At 43.9% G+C, this 24,361-nt stretch overlaps 1 protein-coding gene across 4 annotated transcripts in view; it reads left to right on the top strand.

The window, feature by feature from the left end:
- Positions 1-24,361, top strand: part of npnta (nephronectin a) — a 57,083-nt gene that overhangs the window by 8,723 nt on the left and 23,999 nt on the right. Inside the window, exons 2-5 of one of the 4 annotated variants that reach the window (XM_037115510.1) lie at positions 3,403-3,503; positions 9,853-9,903; positions 14,300-14,392; positions 20,560-20,655. In XM_037115510.1, coding sequence (XP_036971405.1) covers positions 3,403-3,503; positions 9,853-9,903; positions 14,300-14,392; positions 20,560-20,655 — 341 coding nt within the window. The remainder of the gene's footprint in view (positions 1-3,402; positions 3,504-9,852; positions 9,904-14,299; positions 14,393-20,559; positions 20,656-24,361) is intronic. The other 3 variants (XM_037115519.1, XM_037115527.1, XM_037115535.1) reach the window with 3 other exon arrangements.

Raw genomic sequence — 24,361 nt, 5'->3', positions numbered from 1 at the left:
TTGTGCCTTTCCTTTCCTTTTCTTTCCTTTCCTTTCCTTTCCTTTCCTTTCCTTTCCTTTCCTTTCCTTTCCTTTCCTTTCCTTTGTCCCTCCTCTTCCCATTGTCTCCACACCTTACCTTACCTATTCTCTCCTTCTGCTTTTTTACTACTCAAGTTGATCTTTATTTTGTCCCCGAAGGGCAATTGTTCTTTTTTTTCTTTCCTGTCTTTTGTTTTATTCATTTCCTTTACACTGGCTTTTCCCTGTCCTTCGCTTTCCTTCCCTTTTTTTTTTTTTTAACCTTTCATTGTCTTTTCTCAGCCTCTCCTCTCCTCTCCTCTCCTCTCCTCTCCTCTCCTCTCCTCTCCTCTCCTCTCCTCTCCTCCTTCTGCTTGGAGAATCTCCCTGCCTGACTGCGTTCTTGCTCGCCAGGCAGCAGACAAACATTTTCCCTGGATCTGCCACTCTCACTTAGCATCCATCAGGTTTTTTTTTCTCCCAATGAGGTGATTGGCAGCGGGGGCAGGCATTAGCATTTCCTCATCTTGGCATAGAGGCGCTAACAGGCAGGGGTAGTGGCAACGGATGTGCCTTGAATACTGAGCAACGTGCTCGCTCTCTCATCGCGGCACAAAGGAAAGCGTCTTTTGTGTGAGGGAAGTATATCAAGAGAATTCTTCGTCTTGTAACTGGATTAAAGTGTTCCCTGCTCCCGCTGTACAACTACAAACCTGAGTAGTCACCTCAGGTCACTCCGTTTTCCTATATTGGATTTGTGATCCACGCAAAACTCTCATGTTCTGAGCCTCAGTACTTAAGGAAAAAGAGAGGTTTCTTTCTTGTACTGTAGCTAAAAAAATTCACCTCAGCCTGTGATTGATTTAGTTCTCCCCAGATTTTTGGTAACATCTCCAAGCCAGGCTCTCAAAGTATGCGGCTCGGATTTTCATCAGTATCCATAAATGGACTCCTTCCTTCGCGCTTATTCTCTCCATAAATATGTGGTGAGCCTTGGTACAGATAAAAAGGTAATCCACATACACTGTGTGCCAAGAAGCTATTTCTTGCTCTGAGCAGAACAGAGCACGGTGGAACAAAAAACATCCGGCTGTAATTTTTCTTAGAAGAACTGCGACGCGTTAAAAATACCTTATATCTGTATAAACACTAATACCTGCGTGCTCTCTCTCTCTCCCTGCGGAAGGGATGATGCTATCTTCCACTGTCAGGGTATTGACTGATAGATCCTCTGAAGGTACACACACTCAGGTATGTAATAAATGGATACAGAAAACATTTTCAAGGGCATCAGACAGGACAGTATGGAGGCGCTAATCTGTTTCATAAGCCTTATAATGAACAGTAATGTGGTCCTCTCAGAAGTGGTTGTCAGCGGCGCTTTGATGCTCGTGGTGGGGGAAACTCAAATCGGGCCTGGCAGGCCTTTCAACCCAGGTCTTCAGTTTGACATCGTACAAACCAACAAGATCTGACGCGCCTATCAGTTTTATTTCCGTGACAAGATGATAATGTGTTACAGGGAGTCAGTCGGGTTTCAGCACCCTCAGAAAATAGTAGTGGGAGTTACATAATCTGGAATTACTGCTCTGGTGTTTCATATAGAGCTGAAACGATGAGTTGATTGACAGGAATCTATGCTGCAGTTATTCTGAAGATCAACTGAGTCAACACTCGCTGGCTGCAGCTTCTCAACTGTGACTATTTGCTGCTGGCTTGTCCTCCTGTGAATGACAGTAAAACTGAATATTCATTATTTGCCGCTGTAAGTGAGATACAAATAAAAGATGAGATGAGAGATGTCACCGCGGGATCTGGTAAACTGTAGGAGGCGTCCGCACGTCGCCGAGAAGTGTTAACATGTCATGTTTCTGCCATCAGATGTCTAAAAACAACCACACCTGTGTCGTACGTGTTGTTGAGTTGTGTACTAACATTATCACGAGCGTTTCCAACCGTCTTCAATCACCGAGAAGTCTGTAGTCACTTTCAAGGTAACAGCACATTTCGTACTGGTGACTGTTGGGTCTGAGAGTGAGCCAGGAAGTCTGTGACTAAACTCCAACATGAATAAAACTTTCATAGATGACCGTGATTGCGAACGTTTCTGCCTGATTCACGCAGACACATTTACGTCAGCAGCGGTGGCTGTTGAAGAAGAGACAACAATGCCAATTATCTTAGTATTCACTCATTGGGACATTTTTGCTGCACTTTGTCTGTCGTTATTGTGCTACTAGCCTGCTAATGGCTTTAGCAATACACCCACCTAGAAAAAACAGCCTCAAACAGCCACAGTTACTGGATGGCGGACCCTGCCACCTTTCTAGCTTGAAACACTCTTCTGGGGTCCTTATTTGTAGTATTAGCTCATTCTTATTGTAAATATTAACATTCTTAGTTTGAATTTCTTCTCCAAAACCACATAGCTCCCCTTTAAGATATGAACATCTGGGAAACGCTGTCCATCCACTTTGTCTCTGTTTGAACATCAGCTGTCGGATGTTGATAAGATGCCGTGATGTCCGCTCAACTTTATCCAAAGCCTCAGTTTTTTTTTCCTCCCGCGCTGATGAATGTATTTTCTGTCACAGGCAATAAAGCAATAACGCCGAAAAAACTAAAATGTAGCGATGCTGAAGGAGCCTCTGGCCGCTGCATCTGTATGCGCTGCTGTTGCGGTCAGCAGTCTTGAATTTGAATTTATGAGGTCTGAATTGTCAAATAACTTTTCATCGTTTCATTTTGCATTGGCAGAGCGAGTTAAGTTCTTTTGTGTCAAGGTCCACATTTCTGACGTTACGAACCTTTAAACCTACCAATGAGCCTAATGCTGCATTGCATTTACCTGCAGGCGCTTCTTCACAGGGCCACATTTCAACATACTTTGACACGCACCTGTGATGCTTAAAGTACGAGGCAGATGAATTATTCAAATATCAGTCTTTAATTTGGTTAAAAAAATAATCTTGAAGAGGTCGTAAAAAGGATTAGATACAGCCTCTGACTGTTTTCTGACATTTAATAGACAAGTTCATCATCTGCAGTACTCCTTTTACTAGAAAAGTGCAAAAAGGTCTTTTTCTTCCACGCATACTCAAGTAAGGTACATGTGAGAATTCACAACCTTCAGTGCATTTGAAGAACTCTCTTACACTCAAAAACATCTACACAGATGAGTCATTTCAAATCTACTCATCTAAACCCAGAGGCATGAATCAAAAGGCTATACAATCCGGACTATCCGTCTATTCAGATACAAGATACAAGGTGCATTTAACAGCGGGAGAATGAAATGAATCACGTAAACGCTCCGAAGCCTCCAAACAACATTGAAAAGACCCCTTCGTTTCATTAAGACGTTTTAATTGGCTGTGAACTAATTATGTCATTCTTTCACAGGTGGCCGCGGCAGATGGCCTCGTCCAATGGCCTGTGTCGATACGGGGCCAGGGTGGACTGCTGCTGGGGATGGACGCGCCGCTCCTGGGGTCACTGCCAGCGTGAGTGCCATCATGCCTGCTGCTGCTGCTGGGGGCGAACAGGGCTAACAAGGTTGCAAGGTTTCAAGCTGGGGTCAAACATGCTATTAGACAGTGGAGCGCCGCAGTCAGGAGGCTCGGGACACACACACACACACACACACACACACACGAACGTTGACACAACAAACAGCTAATGGAGCCTCACACACGTCTTTGAGTAGAGACCGATGGTAATGGCTGCTTGGACCAGGGGCCCGGTCGACATTTACATTCACACTGCAGGGGGGCCCTAATGAGGGGGAGGCCGGCGGCTGCAGGTGAACACATTCAAGGGTGGATGGGAGATTGATTATAGATCACTACTGGGCACAAACAAGCTAGCTGACACTGCCAGATCAAGAAAAACGAGGGACACAATCCGCGCTGATATCAGGTGTACTCATCTGTGCGCCCGGCTGAGGGGATTCAGAGGATGTGTCCGGTCATTACGCCGGAGTCGGAATGACTGTGTGAAATATTAACGAGTAACATTCCTGACATATTTACATTGTGTGACGATCCTCCGCTCTCCTGTAATGCTAACCTGGGAGGTGCAAAGATTACTAACATGGCTTCAAATATGGCCAGCTGCCTCACAAACGTCAGATCCTCTGCTCGGTGCTGGTGCTGCTTTGCTGCGGAGGTTTTAAACAAGAAGGGGTTAATGCATAAACAGGCTCTTCACACAGCAGGAACGATGCAACCCGCTAAGCCGAAGGAATAGTTGGACAGTTTATAAAATACACTTATCCGTTTCCTGGCCAAGAGCTGGATGAGAAAATCAATAATACTCTGTCTGCTGGACACGGCGCCGCAGCCAGCAGTCGATTAGCTTAGCAAAAACACCGTAAACCACCCGGAAACCAGACATCGTAAGAAACGCCCACTGTACTGCAAATTAAACTATTAATTAAAGAGTTTCAGAGTGGCCGATAGGTGGATTGTTAGTTGTTGCCCCTTTTCCAATCTGCATGTTAAGCTAAGCTAACTGGCTGCTAGCAGGTGGATTCACATTACGCATGCAGATGAGATAGCTGCCATCTTTTCATCTACACCGTTCATTTTTGCGAACAGTGTTTTTAGCATTTTTGATCATTAAGATAATTATGTATGTGTTTTGGGCTTTTTTTCACTAGCGAGGTTAGCTTGTCCGCTAGCCAGGCTGGCTGCCTAAATGAAGAAAGAGTTGAAGAGCTAAAACTTAAATCTGGCTATCTTTCTTTAGCAGATCTTTGAAGCATCAAGTGCAAAAAAAAACAAAAAACAAACTAGGTAACATATTAAAGGTAGCAGTTATCTACATATCTACAGTAGAGGATAGACAAAAAACAACATATATAGCAAAACAAACAGTAAACTGTTGACGGTATCTACGAAGTGAACTGTGAACAATCACTGCAAAAACAAGCACAAGAACGCGGCAGTAACCCAGCAACAACAACTCTGCTGTGACCGCTCGTTGGACCAAGTTTCTTTTATTTGTCGCCGATGCATTTTGTCGTCGCCGATGCTCATTTCCTGTCCTCAGACCTGTATTTCACAAGTCGATCCTTCACTCTAACTCTCTGGATTCTTTCTCTTGTCGTTGGCGAGCAATTTTCCATCAAAAATTGACAATTTCCATCTCAATAGCGCCTCTTCCCCATTGTTTGTCCGACAACTGCGCTCGCCTACCGCACGGATAATGCATGAAAATGACAACGTCTGCCCCCTTTTCAATCAGTGTAGCCATCCAAAGCACTCTCTCCTTTTCAGCGCAGCGTATCTGAAATGTCCCACTTTACACAACACGGTGGGAACACAAAGCAGAACACCAAAGGCTTTTTACAAATTTTTAAAAGTTGAGGTTTTGTTGTAAGTTCTTCAGTTATGGGTTGTTAAGTTCCTGCTGTGGGAAGAAAAAAACATCTTAAAAGGTTCATAACTGCATGTTGGTCCAGGTGATGAAATCATGTTTATTAATCCACTCATCCTGTGTTTTTCCTCGCTGAAATGACCACATTCATGTTCTCATTGTACTGAAGCTAATCATCCCATGCTACAGCCGACTTTTTGTTTGACTCGTTGTATTTTTTTGTACATGAAATATGTCGCACACTGCTGCTCGGGTCCAAAGTTCTGAGCCGTTGCGGCTTAAAGATGCTTAAATTTGTTTTTTTCGGCTGCAACTTCTGACTCCGGCTTCGTGTAAAAGTGGCAGAGTGCCATCTTATTTCGCTTGATGTCGGAGCGTGCTGAAAGGTTTCTTATTCTGTTTCTGCCGAACACAAACAGTATTAAACTCAGTGTTTTGTATTCTTACAGCTCAGCCAGATTAACCTCAGGTCTAGGCAACCTCTCGCTTCATGTCTATTAGAAGCAAAATATGATAATTTTATTCTTACATAAACAAAACAAACAAAAAAAAACAAACAAAAAAAAATACTAATGCTCCGGGTTTATGGGACAAACCGCGACTCGTAGCTTGAGGAGGGTTGATTTCACGGTTATAAATTAGAGTTGTCCTCGTTCAGAAAGCCGCTACCTTTTCCCAAGGCCTTGACACTTGAACTGCACAATCTGTGGTAGAGCAATTAAGGCAAAAAGCACCACTGTTTTACCCAGACAGCTCAATTGTATCATTTGATAGGGTTTTTCTGAACACGGGGCCAGACTCAGCAGTAATCCTGGCAGGAGTCAGCCGCCTCGATGCCCAGCAGATTCCCAGTGCATCTGTACTGGGCTCTCTGCCTTCTACGGCTATTCCGCGAATTCAAGGTGGAATAGATGTTGGGTTTTTTTGGGGGGGGGGGGGACGAGGACGAGAAAGAAGAAAACGACTTTATTAGCACAGAAGCGGAGACCAACGGGCAACGATTCACGGGCTGATATTTTTATTAACAACGCGCGTCCTAGTGCAGTTACAGCTCCTCAGAACAAAGCGTCCATTGTTTTGCCTCTGGAAATGAAGGGCAATGATACATCATACGTGACGTTTATTTAATAATAAATTAAGCGCAGCGAAGCTTTTAAAAAAAAAGAAAGAGGAAGGTTTGCATCAATCACTCAACTAGCCGGGCAGCAGTGTGCCGACGTGTTCTCTTTGTTGCTCTGGAGTCCCACATGTTCCGCGTCGAGGCTGAAAACGTTGAGTTTAACCACCATCTCAAGCTGCTGCACCACTTTCCCTCCACCACTATTTTTTATTTATTTATTTATTTATTTTTTATTCAAGGACACCATATCTGCTCTGTGAGTTAAATCGCTCGCTGAGTGCCTGCCTTGATGCTTCCAAATGCTCCCGACTGGGTGCATGGCTCAAATCGCTCACTTGAGACTACAATCAGGATTCCATCAAGTCTGTAAGGTGCTGATTCAAACCTCAGAGGGAGGGAGGTGGAAGGTTTCGAGGGGAGGAAAAGGGGAGCGTAATCACGGTTGTGTATGTGTGTACGAGAGAGAGAGAGGCGATGCAGTCATTACAGATTTCGGGTCGCAGCGAGGTTTCCCTGTAGCGATAGGGAGAGATTAGACTGGAGCTATCGGATCGCGGCTTTCTGGGCCACGGAGCTCAGCGATCGGTTTGTGGGGACTTCCCTCGAAGAATGAGAAACTTAATGGATCAAGCTCCCAGGAGCTGAAAGAGAGAGCAGGGGAGAGGACTCAAAGTTGGAGAGAGTGAAAATCCCGAGGTGTAAAGGAAATGGTGTGGAGGTAAGGAGTTGAAGATGATTGCTGCTGGAGTTGGGGAGAGACGTCGGGGAGGGGGGAGGGGAGACAAGTGAGTAAGTCGGGCAGATGGAGGAAGAGAGAGAGAGAGAGAGAAAGAGAGAGAGAGAGAGAGAGGAGTTTTAGATTTATAGAACTGAAGCTCCACTTATAATGTTCTGACAGGCCATCCGGCAGGCAGAGCCACACTCGGAGCTACTTATTCTAACCAGCTGCCATCGCGAACGCTTTACTGCCACCGACAGCGTTTGAACATTTGCTCGGCGGTCGCATCGCCAGCGTAATACAGTTTATAGTAATTACACTGGAAATCATATTCACATCCTCTCCGCTCCTGATGAAGATGGAAAACGATGCTAATCAACAGGTTGATCCCATCAGTGTCATTATGCCAATGGGAGCGCCCAGTCAGTCAGGTGATGCAAGATCCGTGAGGTTGTTAGAGAGGCTTTAAGGCTTTCATTTAAAGTGTCTTTCATCCTCTGAAAAGTGGCTTTTGCTTCGAGGATCTGTCGAGGCCAGATGTTTTTTAAGACCGCCTCAGGGACCGACGAAACAAGTCGGGATTACACAGCCCAGCCTTCATCTGAATCAAATCCGTATCGGCAAATTCTGCACCTCACAGTTAATGTCAGTCACCCTGTGTGGGGAGCGAGTGTGTGAAGGGCGGGGTGGATTCAGGTGTGGTGTATCCGCCCGTTCATGCAGGAGACAGAAGTCTGTGTCCGGCCACAGGTCTGCAATTAATCTTTCTTTCTTTCTTTTTTTTTTTTTTTTACCGTAACCACAAATTTCCCCCTCACAGTAACCAAGTGATTTGTTGCCTAAAGCTGAACCAAAGCTTACCGACTATAACCACAATCTTTCTCTAATATTAGCTGTGTCATACCAGCTGTGACCTACGGCTGCAACAGTTAGTAACAATGTCAAACTTTACCTGCTTCCCTCTGGGTTCTTAGAAGGTAACAGCAACGGTACTAATCTGTATGTGATAAAAAAGAGAACTGATACTGAAATTTGACTCACTCAAGAGTCGTCTCCTAAACACTCGACATTTGAGATCAAAAATGTTTAGTTACATCTCTTTTGATTGGGTGAAACAATTACAGTTGCAGACGGCGTTTCTGGAGAAAGATGGTTGATTGTTTACATTTACACTTACATTTAGGGCATTTAGAAGATGCTTTTGTCCAAAAGACAGAAACCACAAAACATCACTGTCAATAGAATACAAAAGAAAAAATAGAAGCAATTTTCAAGCCCTCATGTGAGCATCGTGGCTGCTATTTATCAAGTGCTACGATTTAGGAGCTAAGTATTGGTTGAGAATCATCACACTACTGACCACCTTTGCACTCAGTAATCAACGAACTTACTTCAGACTTGCCTTTTGCCCCTTTTAAACATAGATAAGACACTGACTCAAAGGCCTTGAATATCGAATTTTTAAAGCCTGTGCATTAAAACACTTTCAAATGCTTTTTCATTGTGATGGACAGAATTCGGAGACCTTCTCTCGCTCGAACTTGTCTCCGAGGCCTTGACTTGTTTTTGATTAACTTCTCATAAAAGACTTAAAAACTAGTCCGATACAAAGACACATTTTATTTCCTGTGCATTGTGAAAGGAGCCGCGCTGAATATCAGCTCCATATTAAATAGATCACACATTATAATTCCTTCAGAGCTCCTGGTGGATTTTACAAAAATCCATTGAGGGCCTGGATTTAGTCTGATTGAGTGCGGTCTTTGTTTCGACAAATGGTGCGGACAGGATTAAGGCAGGACTTTTGAATTGGTAATTCGAGCTAACAAGCGAGCGATGAAAGCAGAAAAGTGATATCTCTGTTTTAGCAGTTCGCTTTATCGCGATTGTCTGCGCCGCTTCCCTGTCTGCCCCGCTCTCTTTTCATGCTCGCTCGGCTGTAAAGGCTCGTCGAAGAGTGCGCCTTTTCATCTGCTCGAGGTAATAAGGCGAAAGCAAAGTGAAGAGGTTTGCTCGTGAAAAAAAAATTAGAGCGAGCACGTTCGGAAAACAAAAGGCACGGGTTCAGAATCACTTGACACGATCTCGGCTTGAAAAGGCACTTTGAAACAGGGCTGATTTAAAAATCAAATGTCTCCTCAGTTATCTGCTCACAGTCAGGCGGTTGCGGCGTTTGTTTTCATATTAAAGGAACCTGAGCCGTGATGTTTTCATCTCAAAGCACTAAGGGAGATTAATATTAGTGTTTCGCACAGCGTGTGAGGGGAAGCTGCTTTTTTCGCTTCCATTTAGATCTGAGTGATAAGGAGTGAGCAGTTAACATTTTCTGGAATAAGAGAATGTCCCTGGAGATTTTATTGGGGCTTTTATTGGACGTCGTTTCGATGATTAAAACTCGATTGCAATTGCGCTTTAAAAAAAAAAAAAAGAAATCTACGATTACCTAAAGGCAGCCGGGAATATGTGTGACTCCAGAACTCCAGACTGTGTGTGCACGTGTGTGGATGTTGAAACGACCACGCTCTGCCCTCTAACATCATGTTGATTTTTTTTTTTCTTTTGTTTTTTTGCCCGCAACCTTTGTTTGTTTGTTTGTTTGTTGGTTTGTTTGTTTGTTTGGCTATTTGTTTTGCAGCTCTCTTCGCCCTAACTCACAGAGTAACCAGGATAAGGTGCCAGCCCCAAGGTTAGCCCTACATGTTTCTTGAAATAATCTTGCTCGACATGTATTGCCGGGGGCACATCCTCTGAATCCTGGTCTCACTCACTTATTTATAGAGCCAAGCCACCACTAACACCTCACACCCTTTGGCAGCAGCCATCTTCTCTCCCCCCCGCTGGCCTCAGAGCTATGCAAACAGCTTACACTCTGCAGACCTGATTTCACCTGAAGCCATGTTAAACATGAATTATGCTGAAGTTCTTCAGTGTCTCATTAAGATTCAACCGGCCCTCGAGTCGAATGAGAATACTAATGAGGCCCTCCAAGCCGAAATCCATAATGTTTTTTAATTAATCAATCAGTAATATATCCGTCTGCATGGCGCAGAGATGAAAAAAAATGGATTATTCACTGTGTTTGGAGAAGTTCTGCATACATAACTCAATCTAAATCTTGATCGGGTTAGTCGGGTGGAGATTTTCTAATGTAAATAAATTTGTTAACAGTGACACCGAATGAAACAAGTTCAGACACCAAGGCACTTGGTGATCTGTCATCTGCGCAGCATGTGTGCTGACGTCTGGTCCAGAACCAATTGATAGATTAAAGAATTAGACAATCAGTGGAAAAACTTTGATTACAGATTATTTTTCGTTTCTCAAGCAATAGTGCCAAATACTCTCTGGTTCCAGTATCTCAAACAATCCGACGTCTCCGCTTCTCTGCGTTTTAAATACAAACATGATTAACAAGAAGTTTGAACCCTGAGTAACAAAGACAAATTAAATTCCCAGAGTTGTAATTGTAAACTGAATACTTTCGGGTTTTGGACTGCTAGTCTGACAAATAAGCTATTCTAAGGTGTCACCGTGGTCTCTGGGGACAGCAGGGTCTTCAGCCTTTTATATTTGGCATTTTTCAGGCCATTCATTAGTTTATCAGAAAAACATCCAGTGAACCAACCAATAATGATATAATCACCACAAGCACCCTCAGGTGATTATTCTACTTAGCTGATTGCAAGATATGAAAGCATCATGCACAATATCTGCATCGATGAAAAGATAATGCTCTCCTTTGTGTTTACAATCTGGCACCATGAGCAGTCAATAAATCAGAAGAATCTGCATCTGCGTCTGCAGCAGCAGCGTGCCGTCCTGAGGATCGGCTGATGTAAGCCAGAGTGAAAGTGTGTCATCGCTCGGCATGTTGTGATGGCGTTCATGGAACGAGGGTCATACATGCTATGTTTGGCCTTCCAGCTGCTACGACCATTTTTAGTCCTGCGCGTCCTCTGCTGTGGTTAATGAACACTGGCCGTTTCACTGATCTCTCTGCCAGGCCAAGAGGCTTAAAATTACCCTCACAGGCAAAGCCTGTTGATGGCCGCCTCTGATCCGGCTAATCAAATCCTCCCCCATGTAGGAGAATAACAAAAAGCACTCCACTTGACTACCCTCTAACTAACAACATCACAAGCTTTCATTTTATCTGCTGACCAGACCAAGGTCTAATAAACTTCCACTTCCACGAAAGTAAAACTCTTTTTTTTATCCCTCCAGAAATTCGGGCCATTTTTAATTTGTGATTGTGAACTTTGCCTGCTCGGTGTGTTAACACTCTGGCTCATATCACAGGCCTGTCCAAGTTGGGCAACAATACGTTCTTTCTATTTGATTACAGGGCCTAATAAAGTAGAATGAGTCTGGAGATGTTATCGACTCCAGTTAAAGGATTCATCACATACCTTTGTGCCTTTGAATCCAACTCGAACAATGATACAGACTGAAATCGGAGCACCTGAAGCTGTTCTTCTTGGCTCTGCAAGCTGAATGTGTATGAGTGGAAATGTCAACCCTTTTCTTTGTCATTTCTATTAGGTGTCCCTCAGTATGCTTTTGAGCAGCTTTCCCTTTATTTCTAGCTTTTATACAAAATCATTGGAGACACTTAAATTATAAAGATGTCCTCCTGCACAGTTCATTGAAAACCTATCCAGTGCCACCAAAACAGGATTTAGTAGGATTGTTCCATGTCCATGTGCATACTGTATATCTTACGAATGTAGTAATGCAAAAGCACAGATGTGGTAAGGAGTTCATGGCAAATGGTGGAATAGTTTTATACTAAAAACAATGTATTCAGACCCAGATAAATGCCTCGTGTTACCAGGGAACACAGAAATGTGGCTTCACCTGGCAATGAAGGTGCAGAAGCAGAAACATTCATTGCTTTATTGTGATGCCATCAACGCAACGAACTGTTCACTGTCAGTCCTCTTTCCCACTGCGTTGGCACAGTGAGCTTCCTGATTCAGGCACAGCTCTGGCAAATAAACACAGGGTCATCCAGCAAAAAAAAGTTGGATCTCACTGGTACCTGAAACAAGACCAACACAACCCCTTGCATCCGGTGCTGGACGTCCTCTCATCTGCTCATCTTTCATCCTAGCCCCTCACTTTTACTCCAAATTTAAACTGAAGTTACGTACGGTGGCCCGGAGAGCTCAACGCAACCACAACAAACAACAACAACAACAAAATGCTCCTCTAGAATAGCACTAGAGTGCATACCTACACCTGATTCTTTTCATCACCCATGCATTATTCCCAGACAAATGAACAAAAATGGCAAAAAAAAGGTCTCATCTCACAATGACAGAGATAATGAGACAAAAATTCCTGGATCTGTCATTTATCGGGATCCACACCAAAAGTTAATGGGGTCTATTCTGGGCTGAGATCCATCCGTCATCCACATTTCGTGATAATCATTATTCATGTAATCCTGCTGTTAAACCAAACTAACAAACAAATAGACACTGGTGAAAACATAACCTCTTCTCATTCTACAAATGGATAACGTATACATCATATACTGAGATACAGGTGAAAATGTTGCCATTGGATGCGACTGAGTCAGAAACCATGGCAACACGCGTGTCACATCCGTCTTAATGACTGTTTAATGTTCCTTGGATGCAGTTCAGGTCAATCAGTGAACACCGCCCTCCCCAGAGACTCAGATAGCTGCTGCAGTCAGGCTGATAAACTGGAGTTAATCCACTTTTGCCTCCCAAAAGTAAAACAAAAAAACAACCCAATCTTCACGCTCTCTTTCCATCGATAAATGGCACCCAGTTGGAGCAGAATCGGATGTGACTCTGGGTGTGTGTTCCTCTGCACAGCCCTCACCACAAAACACACCGCAAACGTCTTTTGTTTTGTTTTGATGACGTGGTGGATGTTGTGCCTTTAAAGATATATTCTTTAAAATCATCATCTTTAAATGCTGTGTTCACAAACAGCACAACAATAAATCCTGCATAGCATACGCTACCTTTAAGCTGCTGTGTGTTGAGCTCTCTGGGACACCGTAGATATCCCTCTAATATTTACACAGAGAAAATTAAAGCACATCTCCTCGGTGGAGGTAATATCTGAGGGATCGCTGAGAAGACAATAAAGTTAACCCTACAGCTGTGCTTCGACAAATACAAACTACACCATCAAACCTCTTCAGACGCACACTCTCCACTGTTATCACCCTCTGTCTCTCTCACTCTCTCTTTCTCACACACACACACACACGCACGTATCTCCTGCCTCTTCCAACAGTGATAATTAAGCCCTCTGATTGCACTGTATTATGACAAAATTAATGAAGCTTTTAATGAAAATTAGTAACACTTGGCTGAGGCCCAGTGTATCAGACATGCTTAGCAGCAAGCTGCAGTAAGCATAGTCAGATAAGCGGGGCAAGCCTCCAGCTCGCTGAGAGAGAACCCAGAGAGGCGGTGAAGCCGTGCAGCTGCTAGGACGACCACATCCCTGCACACACACACACACACACACACACACGTACACGCTCGAAATATCACCATCCACGCGCTGTGTACGATCTGCGGCGCTGCTCTTCACCCAGGCGCTAATTATAATCTACTGTTTTGGCGCTCTAATTGTTTCAGCTTCAGTCCGAGGGGAAAATATTACCCGCCTAGGTAATCCTCGTTGGCTGGATGCCCGTGTAAATATCAGCGCTGCTTTCTTTAAAACTGAGAAAATCAAAACTTCGCTTGGCGTGAGAAGGTCAAACTTCTCGTTTATCTCGCACAGAAATTAAGTGATTTATTATCGGCCAAGGACAATAAAACTTTCCTGAGACCCAGTGAAAAATAAAGCTGTGGTGGTTAGCTGAAGATGGCTGCTCCATTATCATTAGTCAGTGATAATAGCTCTGTCACACAAGGAGAAAAGAAACAAACACATCTGTTTTATGAATGACACGCAGTAAACTGATCATTTGCAGCCAAGTCAAGGAGCAGCGGGATTAAGTGCTTTGTCATCCTGATCTTGCACAAGTTGCCTTCCAGGGCATTGCACTGATCTGTCTCTTCCTTCTTTGAACCCCCTTTGATTAGCTCTGTGTCAGCCCGGCTGCAAGCACGGCGACTGCGTGGGACCCAACAAATGCAAGTGCCACCCCGGCTTCACCGGCAAGACCTGCAATCAAGGTGAGCTCCCGCCTGGAACGTGTAGACACAGCTGTTACTTTGCACTTGTGTGTGACTTTTTTGGTAATGAAAACATACACGACAAAGGAAGAAAGGAACGGAGTCGGAATATATGGTCCCCCTGAACACTCGTGACTCAAAAAGCCAAAGTGACAGGCTGTCATGCCCCCGCTCCCTGAGCGATGGCAGCGTAATCACTGTTGATAGTGGCCACATCTCCGCCACACACAACACCAGCGTATTAAAGCTGCAGCTTACCCGCGGGGCGGAAGCTGGTTTTCCAGGAGTGAGGCGCTTTAATCACAAGGGTAGGAGGTGGAGAGAGAGAGAGAGAGAGAGAGACAGGGAGCTGATTCAGCTCGAATGGAAATGTGTGGCGAGGCCATGTTGAATGATCCCGGGAGTGCATCCTCTCCTGTGAAGATAACATCTCAATTACTGACCTGAGATAACTTGGCTTGGCTGAGTGCAGCCGCCACAATTGAAAGTGCGCGTCTGTGTGTGTTTGTGTGTGTGTGTGTGTGCGTGCGTGTGCGTGCGTGTGTGTGCGTGTGTGTGTGTGTGTGTGTGTGTGTGTGTGCGTGTGTGTGTGGACGTTTGGCAGATCGGACATGTTGAAAAGCACTAAAGCTTCCTAGTTAGACCCTGAGTTTGATGCGCATCCAAGCAGCTTGAAAATACTTGTGGAATTCACGCCCTGAGACAGGAATAGGATAGTGTGTAATTAAAAACAAGGGTTGGGGTGGTGGTGGTGGTGGTGGTGGAGGGTGGGGGTGTTGAAATCCTTTCCGGAATGTTCCAAATGACTCATCCTGCATTTGCAAGGCTATAGGTGGCTCCTGTCTGCCCGGCCAGACAGCTGTACTTTGTCTTAATCTGCAAGAAAGGCGGAGAGGGAAAAGGATCAGCGTCACAAATCCAACTACAATAGACCCCGCTGCCACCCGTTCAGACAGACTTATCTGACAAATGTGATTCCGAGACCTTTCAAGATGAAACTGTACTTTCAAGTGTCCATCGAACCCCCCCCCCCCCCACCTCCTCCTCCACCCCATTTGTCCAACAAGCTCCAGACGTTTTTTTTTTTTAAACAGCGCTTCCCGTTGTGCTCCGCTTTGAGTGGCAGACTCGCCCTTTCAGCCTATTTAGGTGCAGATAACCTTGAGTTCTCTTCGCAGCTGGCGCAAGCTATGGAAACCAATTTAATTATTCAGAAGCCATAGATTAGATTTTCTCATTTAAATGCAGCCTCTGCTAAACATTGATTTGAGGTTTACTATTGATGTGCCAGGTGGCCAATGTTTCCAAGCATTCTAATACTCCGGTCCTCTGAGGCACCACATTTATCTTGTGGAGTGAAGTGGTTTCGCCCGGAGCTGTGCCTCCCTGACCTCCATTCTATCAAAGGCCAGGTAGTCCCCCTGAATATACAGTACACTGTAAAAGTGTATACATCTCTTTAGTGGAACCAACTTATGTTAATGATTTACTTCAAGGTCCAGTGTTTTGTTGCCTTAGAATGAGCTTTTTATATCTACAGTGAAATCTGGTCCTCTTACAGGGAGTCAGCCATGTTGGACTGCTGTGTTTTTACAGTAGCACAGGATGGACAAACCAATCACCACCATTGGAGAGGGTCCTTACAGTCTTGTAGCGGCCAACAGAGCGCCTCTCGAATGAGTCCTAAAACCAAGAAAGAAGTTAGCATTGCTGCACCTCCTCTAGTCTAGAATCAAACTCTTCTGACTTTGAATGGTTTCGTTGAATCGATGAATGTCCTGCTGAGACTACATGATTTGCACATTAGCAGACTTCCTAACATGCACTGCTTTAAAACTCTCCAGAGATCATTCTCGATGTAATACAGGAAACAATGTGAACCTTGATTTAAAATTAGTGTCGGATTCATTCAGAGGCACCTTCACCTGCTTGAATTGAATATGAGTATTCATTTTAGTTCAGTCCGCTCACACGAACAACAAATCTTTTCAATCGTAGCTTTTAAATAACTTCTTGAATCATAAGCATTACTAATCACACTGTTGTTATATATAGTAGCCTGGTGAAAATATTTGTTCACATTTCTTACTTTTCTATATATGCTACTCCATGTTTTTGTTGTATATTCAATATAATATATAATGCATTCTAATGAACATACAGCCCTATTTTTCTATGCCTGGATAAGAAAAGGAGCAAATAACCCCACTAAATTCCCCCTCCCGGGATCTATAGGTATTTCTGTTCCTGAGTCTAATTAAATGTTGTGCATGATAATGTCCCCCGAGAAAGATGCTTAATGCTTAATAGGTGTAGCAAAGCATTTAAATATCAAATGCTGACTTATATGTAAGTGTGCATATTTTTGCATGCCGACACAAGCGGACGCACGTTCCTCCTCTCTAAGTGGGAGGTGTGGACAGATGTGCGACCCTGGAGGCGCTCCGATTGACACGAGTGTTAAACACCTCAGGAACACCGGTTTGCGTGGAGCGAAAACAAACCACAGAGGAAACGCCAGTGTTTACACTAAACAGGAGCGTGGCGAATACTGTCGTGCATTGATTTCATCACGCTCGGAATCAAAGCCACAGCTTTTTTTTTTTTCTTTTTTTCTTTTTTTTTTTACTCCGATGACCTTTTTATGAGTCGGCTCTAGTTTGAGAGATTTATCCTTCACGAGATGTTGTGTCTGCTTTTTTTAGTGCCAGCTCTTTTCACCTCCCAAATCTCTATCACCTCAGTGTTTATTTCACTTTCATAGCTTCTCCTCTGATCTATTACCCGAGCGTTTGAATGAATCGGATTATGCTCACCATTGTTTAACCGGCACTCGACTGTCAAGAATAATAACTTTGAGAATCCCCCCCGTCATTATCAGAAAGCACTTCACCTTATGTGCTGATGAGAATCGTATCTGTCACGCAGCGTGCCGAGGATAGATGAATACGCTCTCGCTTCACAAATAAACTCATTATGGCGATAATCTGTTTAACAATTTGCCAGCCCGCTCCCCTCCTGCTGATCCAATCATTTTAATAAGATGATTATTCTGTGCAGGTGGATTTAATTACGAGTAGTTGACCTGCTGTTAAGACACTATTAAAAGATTTTGCAGCAGGAGTGACATCTGAGACATCAGAGGCGATACAGCCCAAGTGCCTCCAGATGCTGCTTTCTTCTCTTCCCCCTCTCGTCTGTCAGCCAGCTTTATAATTAATACCTCCTCAAGTATTATAGTCTCGCGCTGTAGTTGGAGTACAATTGGTTTCTATGTCTGTTTATAGAACATTCGCTCATATCTGGACCTTTTTCGCTGCTTTACTTTGGCGACGGCACATAGACGTCTCCAAAAATGTGAGATTAGTTCCAGCGATCTCGTAATGAATTAAACTCAGCGGAGGTGTAGGCAGACACTTTTTAGGGGGTTGTTGCTCTAGAAATTGATCCTCGATCGATGTCACTGTTTGTCTTCCTGGCCGCCTGCCGTTAACAGTCAGACAGCTGCAAGTGTTTTTAAGGATGGCACGCATGTCATCATATGGTGTATTTTTCTTTCAATTTTCATCTGGTAACTCCAAATTGTGTTTGTTTGAGCAGTGTTCTCTTTTATAGCAAGAGCAAGTAAGCCTCTGTATGAAGACCACATCTGAAGTGCATTATGGGGACATTTATGGTGTATGATGATACGTTCACGAAACATTATACATGTTACGTGAAATGAACAACAAGTAACAAGTGTCTCATCGTTGGCTACCTGATGGGGCTTATGACACATTATATTAGCCTACACACACATCACCAATCATGTGTGATAATGTTGTGACTCACAGTAAAGCAAAATAGCCGGTGTTGTGTCATAGGTTTTTATTGTAAAGTTCATATTGCAATTATAGACAAATAATCTAGCCTTGCTGCCAGCACTGCGGTGACAACTCAGCATGGGTTCTTGGATTAAAGACGTTAGAGAGTGATCCCCAATTACTGATGAAATGATATTAAAAGTACATTGGTTACTACAGTTCTAGGGGAATAGAGAGAAAGCTTGGCCATCCGCCACATTTTAGACAAGAGATAAGATGTCATGTACTAATGTTACTGAACTAGCTAACTAGGATAATCAATCAAGCAATATCGCTCACTTCATCGGGCAGCTTGTATTCAAACTGGCGCTGGCATTGTAGTGACTTGTCCACTTCCGTTGCTTCCCGGATTCATGTATGATGACGCGTAACTCATCAACGTTTCATTGTTGGTTTGAAGTGCAGTCTAACGCGTTTCCGTGCATTTCAGAGGGTCACAGCGGCATCGAGTGCAATTATTATGTGCAAACTGAAAATTATAGAGAGGGGCTGACACATAGTATAACGTATAACATGATGCGTGTTCATAAAGCCTTCTAGTACATTTTTATGAATTATGAATGCCCCCGTTGCGCACTGTAGATGTGTGAAAGTGTTACTGTTAAGGCTGAACAAATGTATGAAAAGGGTCAACATATTACAATATACAGCACTATATAGTATGAGTCATAAAAGGTGCTTACCTTCAGCAACATGAACTGTATTACTGACTCAATGAAAATGCATGGAGAATGGCAGGAGAGGTGTCACATGGCCACAGACCAGAGAGATTTAAGAGATTTTCTTTAAAGCGACATTATCCTCTCAGCACCTGGCTCAGTGTTTGCACAAATCAGACCAATGACGTCGTCAGCCTCCCGCGGCGTCTTTGAGGTTATTCATCACTGAGCGCTAAAACGTGCCCCCGTCAAACACGTCGACACAGCCGTGCACCAGGATCAGGCTGTCTGCTGTTTCATGTTTGTGCTTTGGTTGTCATGCGGTAGAACTGTCATCCCTATCAGCATTAGTCTCAGATTCCATTTGATTGAAAACAGAGTTTGTCCCTTCATCCTCCAATTTGATGTAATAATTGTTTCAAGTTCAGTGTTGGTCAGCACAATTTAAGCATGCGTTGTCCAGTATATGCATGTAAAAGTACATATATATATATATAAGGCAGCAGATGACAGCTCCACCACTGACTATGGCCTCAAAATGACAAAGATGAAGCTGAGTTGAATTTTTGCCCACCATGAAAAACAAATTCAACTCTAAAATCTTCACAAAAACCCGCTTCAGGGTTTTTGTATTGCACTTGCTTAGATTGTTTTACAGGTTTTATTTCTTCAAAAGTTTCGAGGCTGTTTTGGTCCCCAGGAGACGGAAATGTTCCTCATTTGCTTTTCTGCGTGGACTGTTTACTTACCTGCCTACAATCCCACCCCCACTCAACTGTGAGCTAATGGAAGGGTCACGATCGAGATTCAGGAGAGAAAAAAAACAAAACAAAAAAAACAAAACAGCACAGAGTGGATGCTTTCGTGTTTTTTGCATGCCTTCGCACATCTGAATTGGAAGAGAGGCAACTCTTAGACCGCTGCGCTAGTTAGATGATGGGGCTTGTTTGCAGATAAGGGCTAAGACAAGTGTTTGGAACGCTGGAAAACGTTGCTGCGACCCCCAACGGGGCAACGCTTGACATTTTCAAAGTGTGCAAAACAGCCAAAGGTAGCCGTATCATCTTCCTGTCACTTAACAATAGGTATTGTTAGCTCGCTGCTGGAGGAAAAGGTTGCAGTGATGGATAGATATAGATGGATGGACAGAAAGGGGACGGGGGGCTGAAATTCTAGAGGCTGAAGTGTTTGCAGGCGAGCCTCTTTAAATGGTAACTCCTGTCTACCTTTGAACCTCCCGACACAAATTGAGAAGGAATCCTCTGGATCTGTGCGATATTGTAATTCTCTCAGATCCAATTTCACCCTCATGACAAAAAAAGGAATGCAGAGGAGAGAAGAGAGACGCCCTCACTGTTTCCCCAGCGTGCCCTAGAATTTCCTTCTTTTTTTTTTTTTTTTCTTCCAGCTCATGTCCAATTCCCACAAGTGTAATCCTCTTTGCTGCATAATGTTCCTCTTTACTTTCCAGGAATGCGGTGTGGTCAGAGGTGTTCTGATCCATTCTTCTTCTCGTTCTCACTACATCTCTCTCTCTCTCTCTCTCTCTCATTTGTCCTTCACTCTTTACATCTTCACCTTCGATAAAAAAAACCCCTTTCTTCCCCCCTCTGTGCCCTCTAACCCTTTTCCCTTTGTTTGAAAGAAGAAGAGCCGGACTACTTAACCCCACCGGTGTGGGACAGTCACCTCCCTCTCTTTCTTCCCGTGGACCATCGGCCAGCGAGGGGAGTGATGGAGGGTGAGATTTGTTGATCCCCATCTCAGCAACATGCATGGTGCCGCGCTGTGCCGACTGAGGGGGAGTGAATGTCACTCTCGACTGTTTCCCTACTGCTTCCTGTCCTCCCCTAGCAGTAGAGGCACCACCCAAGAGTGGCTTTTTCAGCAGAAATGCCAGCATGAGTGCCGAGCATGTCACAGTCTTTAGCACTCTACATCTGACTCCCTTTCTTCCATTCTCTAAAAATAAGTCAAAGCCATTATGTCCCCCCTTCCCCCTCCCGCCCGCCCGCCCCTTGTTCTCTGCCTCCGTCTTCTCTCTCGTTTTTCCTCTCCAGCTCTTCGAGCACCTGGAACAAGCAGCTCTTCCTTCCACTTTAAAGCCATCACCGACATGGACTCCGCGGTCGTGACTCCTCCATCCCCGCTAAGTTCTGAGTGTTATCTTCTTCAGAGACGAGCACATCCCCAAGAAAGAGCCCCGGCTAATCTCCCTGTCAGTGATAGAGGCGTGTCGGGAATGTAGCATGGCATACCTCGGCGGAGCTGACCCAATAAATCACTCTGCTTTGCATCACTTCAGATGTGTCTTAGCAGTTCATTTACCGTACAGTGCACAGCCCAGGGGTTGCTCTCCAACCTTTGCTATCACCCGGGTTCTCTGCAGTCCTGGGGCCGTGTCGAAACTGTCACTCAGCGGTCGTGTCTGTTATCTCTCTGTGTCCTATCGCAGTCTGGTCTTTTGTGGCCTCTCTCCCTCTCCCTCTCTCTCTGCGTCTTGTCTTTTTCTTCCACACAGCGGAGGCCCTGGCTGCGCCTTGTGTCTGGCATGTGCTGATGCTCACGGAGCTGCCTCCTGTCTAAGAATGTGACCATTTCAATAATCCCTCATTTACATTTTTAAGCTGTTTTTCCTTTTTCAGCGCAGCGGGCAAGTGGAGGCCCGTTTCTCCACCACACCGACCGGACGGACAGTGTTGCTAGGGTTCTCTCTAATCGCTGTAATGAGAATGCCAGTTGTTTACTGCGAAAAACAGGGAGGAAAACAGAGCTGACACCGCTAATTAAAAAAGTGAAGAGTGAGGAAGTCTGATTCTGTGTGTGTGTGTGTGTGTGTGTGTGTGTGCAGGTGTGTGTGTCGTGGACGCTATCTTGTGGGAGAGAGAAAGTGTTTGGAATTCAGCTGAAAATGAACAGAGCTAAGCCTTCTGTTTGACAAGGACAGGGCAAATCACTTTGACTTAGCTTCTTTTGATAAAGAATTAAGACGCATTAGCACGAGTTCAGAGAGAAAGTCATTTTTCTCCACAGGCTTGTGAAAACAGGCTTTGAAATAAACATTGGCCTCAACGTTCGTGTGGTGCGCGCCAACAGTAGCACAAAACGCAGTCGCATTGCAATTTGCAGCAGGCAGCGAGACGAGCTGTGTGTGTGTGTGTGTGTACGTGTGTGTGTGTGTGTGTGTGTGTGTGTGTGTGTGTGTGTGTGTGTGTGCAGAGCAAATTCAGTTCATTTTGGCCCAATATCGCTCCTCCGCTTCCGCCTGCTGAGAAAACCTCTCGTTTTGGACGTGCAAATGCAGACAGGAAAAACAGACACTGTTGGTTTAGTTTGAATTGGCAATCCTGCAGGCTTTTATTTTTGTATTTCTTTCTTATTTTACCTTTATTTAACCAAGACGTCCCTCGAGATTGAAATCTCTTTTCCGACACACACCAGCTACAGACAACAGACAGGGAATACATCATCAAAGACAAAAGGAGGAGACTAAATCCAGCTCAAATCGCATTGCATAGTTTTATGGACTATTAATGTGGCTTTGCACTTCTCTAATGGGGGGAGAGACTACTGGTGAACGTTCATGCTCTCAAAATTTTGAGAATTCGGGCAATTCTGCTTCTGCATTCAGACAATTAGAAAGAAAACGTCCGGTTGTTTTTGTTCAGAAATGCATCCAAATTATTGCATTTTTTAAGTTCTTTAGTTTCGATGGAACCACCTTCACTTCCAGTTACACAGCTCGCATTTGATTTTTAATTGTGGAGGTATGCAAAATCATCAAGTGGGAATGGCAACACCAATATTAGGGGGAGAAAAAAGTTCCAATTCCGATACTTTGGCTGATAAACACACATTTCTGCCAATGATCCCTCAAATGTAGTTGTGACGCCTGTGGCGAAAATATGTAACAGAGTCAGGATATTTACAGTTATTCATTATAAATTCTCCCAGCGTCTCTCTCTGCATTTCAGTCGCTAAAAGGAACATTTTCATAACAGGCAACAGACATGCTGATGTCGATATATATCAGTGAAAGGACAAAATCAGCATAATGGTCGGGCTGTAATTTCTAGCCATAACTGGCGGTTAAAGATCTATAGCAAAACTAAGATGGTCCGACCTGTCTGACGTTTCTGCTGTGCTTATTTCATGCATCTCAGACTAGCTGGAAGTTTTGGGCTAGCTCTGTGGCCCAACAGGTAAATTAAGTCTCCTTATTGTTGTCAATAAGATATGAAAGCATCTTACAGGCATTTTAGATGATTGAGTTGATGCATAAGAAATATAGTAATGTTTAACAGACCCAAATGTCCACTCCTTGTTATCCTTCCCTTGTATTTAGTGAAAGTCATAAATATTTCATTTGAGTGACCCGCATGTATAAACAACATTCACGAACTGACCCCTGCTTATTCAGAGGAATTTACAGTTATAGAACATGATGTGAAAGCCTGGTGGCGCTTGGCCTGGTGGTAGGACTCAACAAGCAGATGGCCGGTCACGTCTGTTCTGGCCAGAAGCTACCATTAATAGAAGCCGAGATCTATGGATGTGCATCTGCTTTGCTGTTCATTCAAATGAACCCCTGGTCTCTGTTAAATCTAGGAGGTATGTGGCGCCCAAAGAATGCACCCCGCGTATGTCCACGGAGCTAAAAACAGCACCATTAACAATGTAGAGATTAAACTGACCCTTGTGTGCTGTACAGTGAGGTGAAATCTATTCGTGCTGCCGCTACTGTATCCCAGAAACAGGGGATGGTATTCATAGTCTAAGTTATTTATGTTTCTCAGAGCATGTGTCGTCATTCTAGTGGGATTCCTGTGTAGTTTCAAGTTGGATTTTCCCCCCTTTTGGGCCTTGGACCCCCGAGGGACCCCATATATATATATATGAAGAACTATTTCAGTGATAAGGGGAAAAAATATGCAATATACACCTAAATATTCAATCCCACCCTTACCTGTGGTTTCCATCAACATCAACAAGTGTCAAAGCCCGACCTAAACACTCCTAAATTTGGATCTTTCTGCACTAAAGCTACGGAAACAAAACAAAGAACGGTTTTAAATTATTTCAGCCGAGTTTTTATTGAAAGGTGTGATGTTGTTTGGGCTAAAAAAAATTGAATCAGAAGAGAAAGATCTGCATTAACTGATTAACAGATCTAAATAAACAAACTAAATAAACTTTCCATGACTGAATAAACTGAATGAATAAACTGACCTTCAAAGACAACATTTCTTTCTGTTTCTTTTCTCTCTATATGTGGCAGACCCTGCCACCTTTTCTATCTTCAGAAGGTGTTCCTTATTTTTCTCCGAGAACAGCTTTTTTAATTAACTTTTTAAATTAATTTCTGAAAAGTGTACCTTATTACCTCATTAATATTGCGAATGTTACAATTGTGAGATTTAATTTCTTCAAAACTACAAAGCCCCCCT

This window comes from Acanthopagrus latus, chromosome 1 (genome assembly GCF_904848185.1).
Source record: "Acanthopagrus latus isolate v.2019 chromosome 1, fAcaLat1.1, whole genome shotgun sequence".
In the NCBI taxonomy this organism is placed as follows: domain Eukaryota; kingdom Metazoa; phylum Chordata; class Actinopteri; order Spariformes; family Sparidae; genus Acanthopagrus; species Acanthopagrus latus.
The sequence above is the reverse complement of the archived record's forward strand: the minus strand, read 5'-3'. Positions and strand labels throughout refer to the sequence as shown.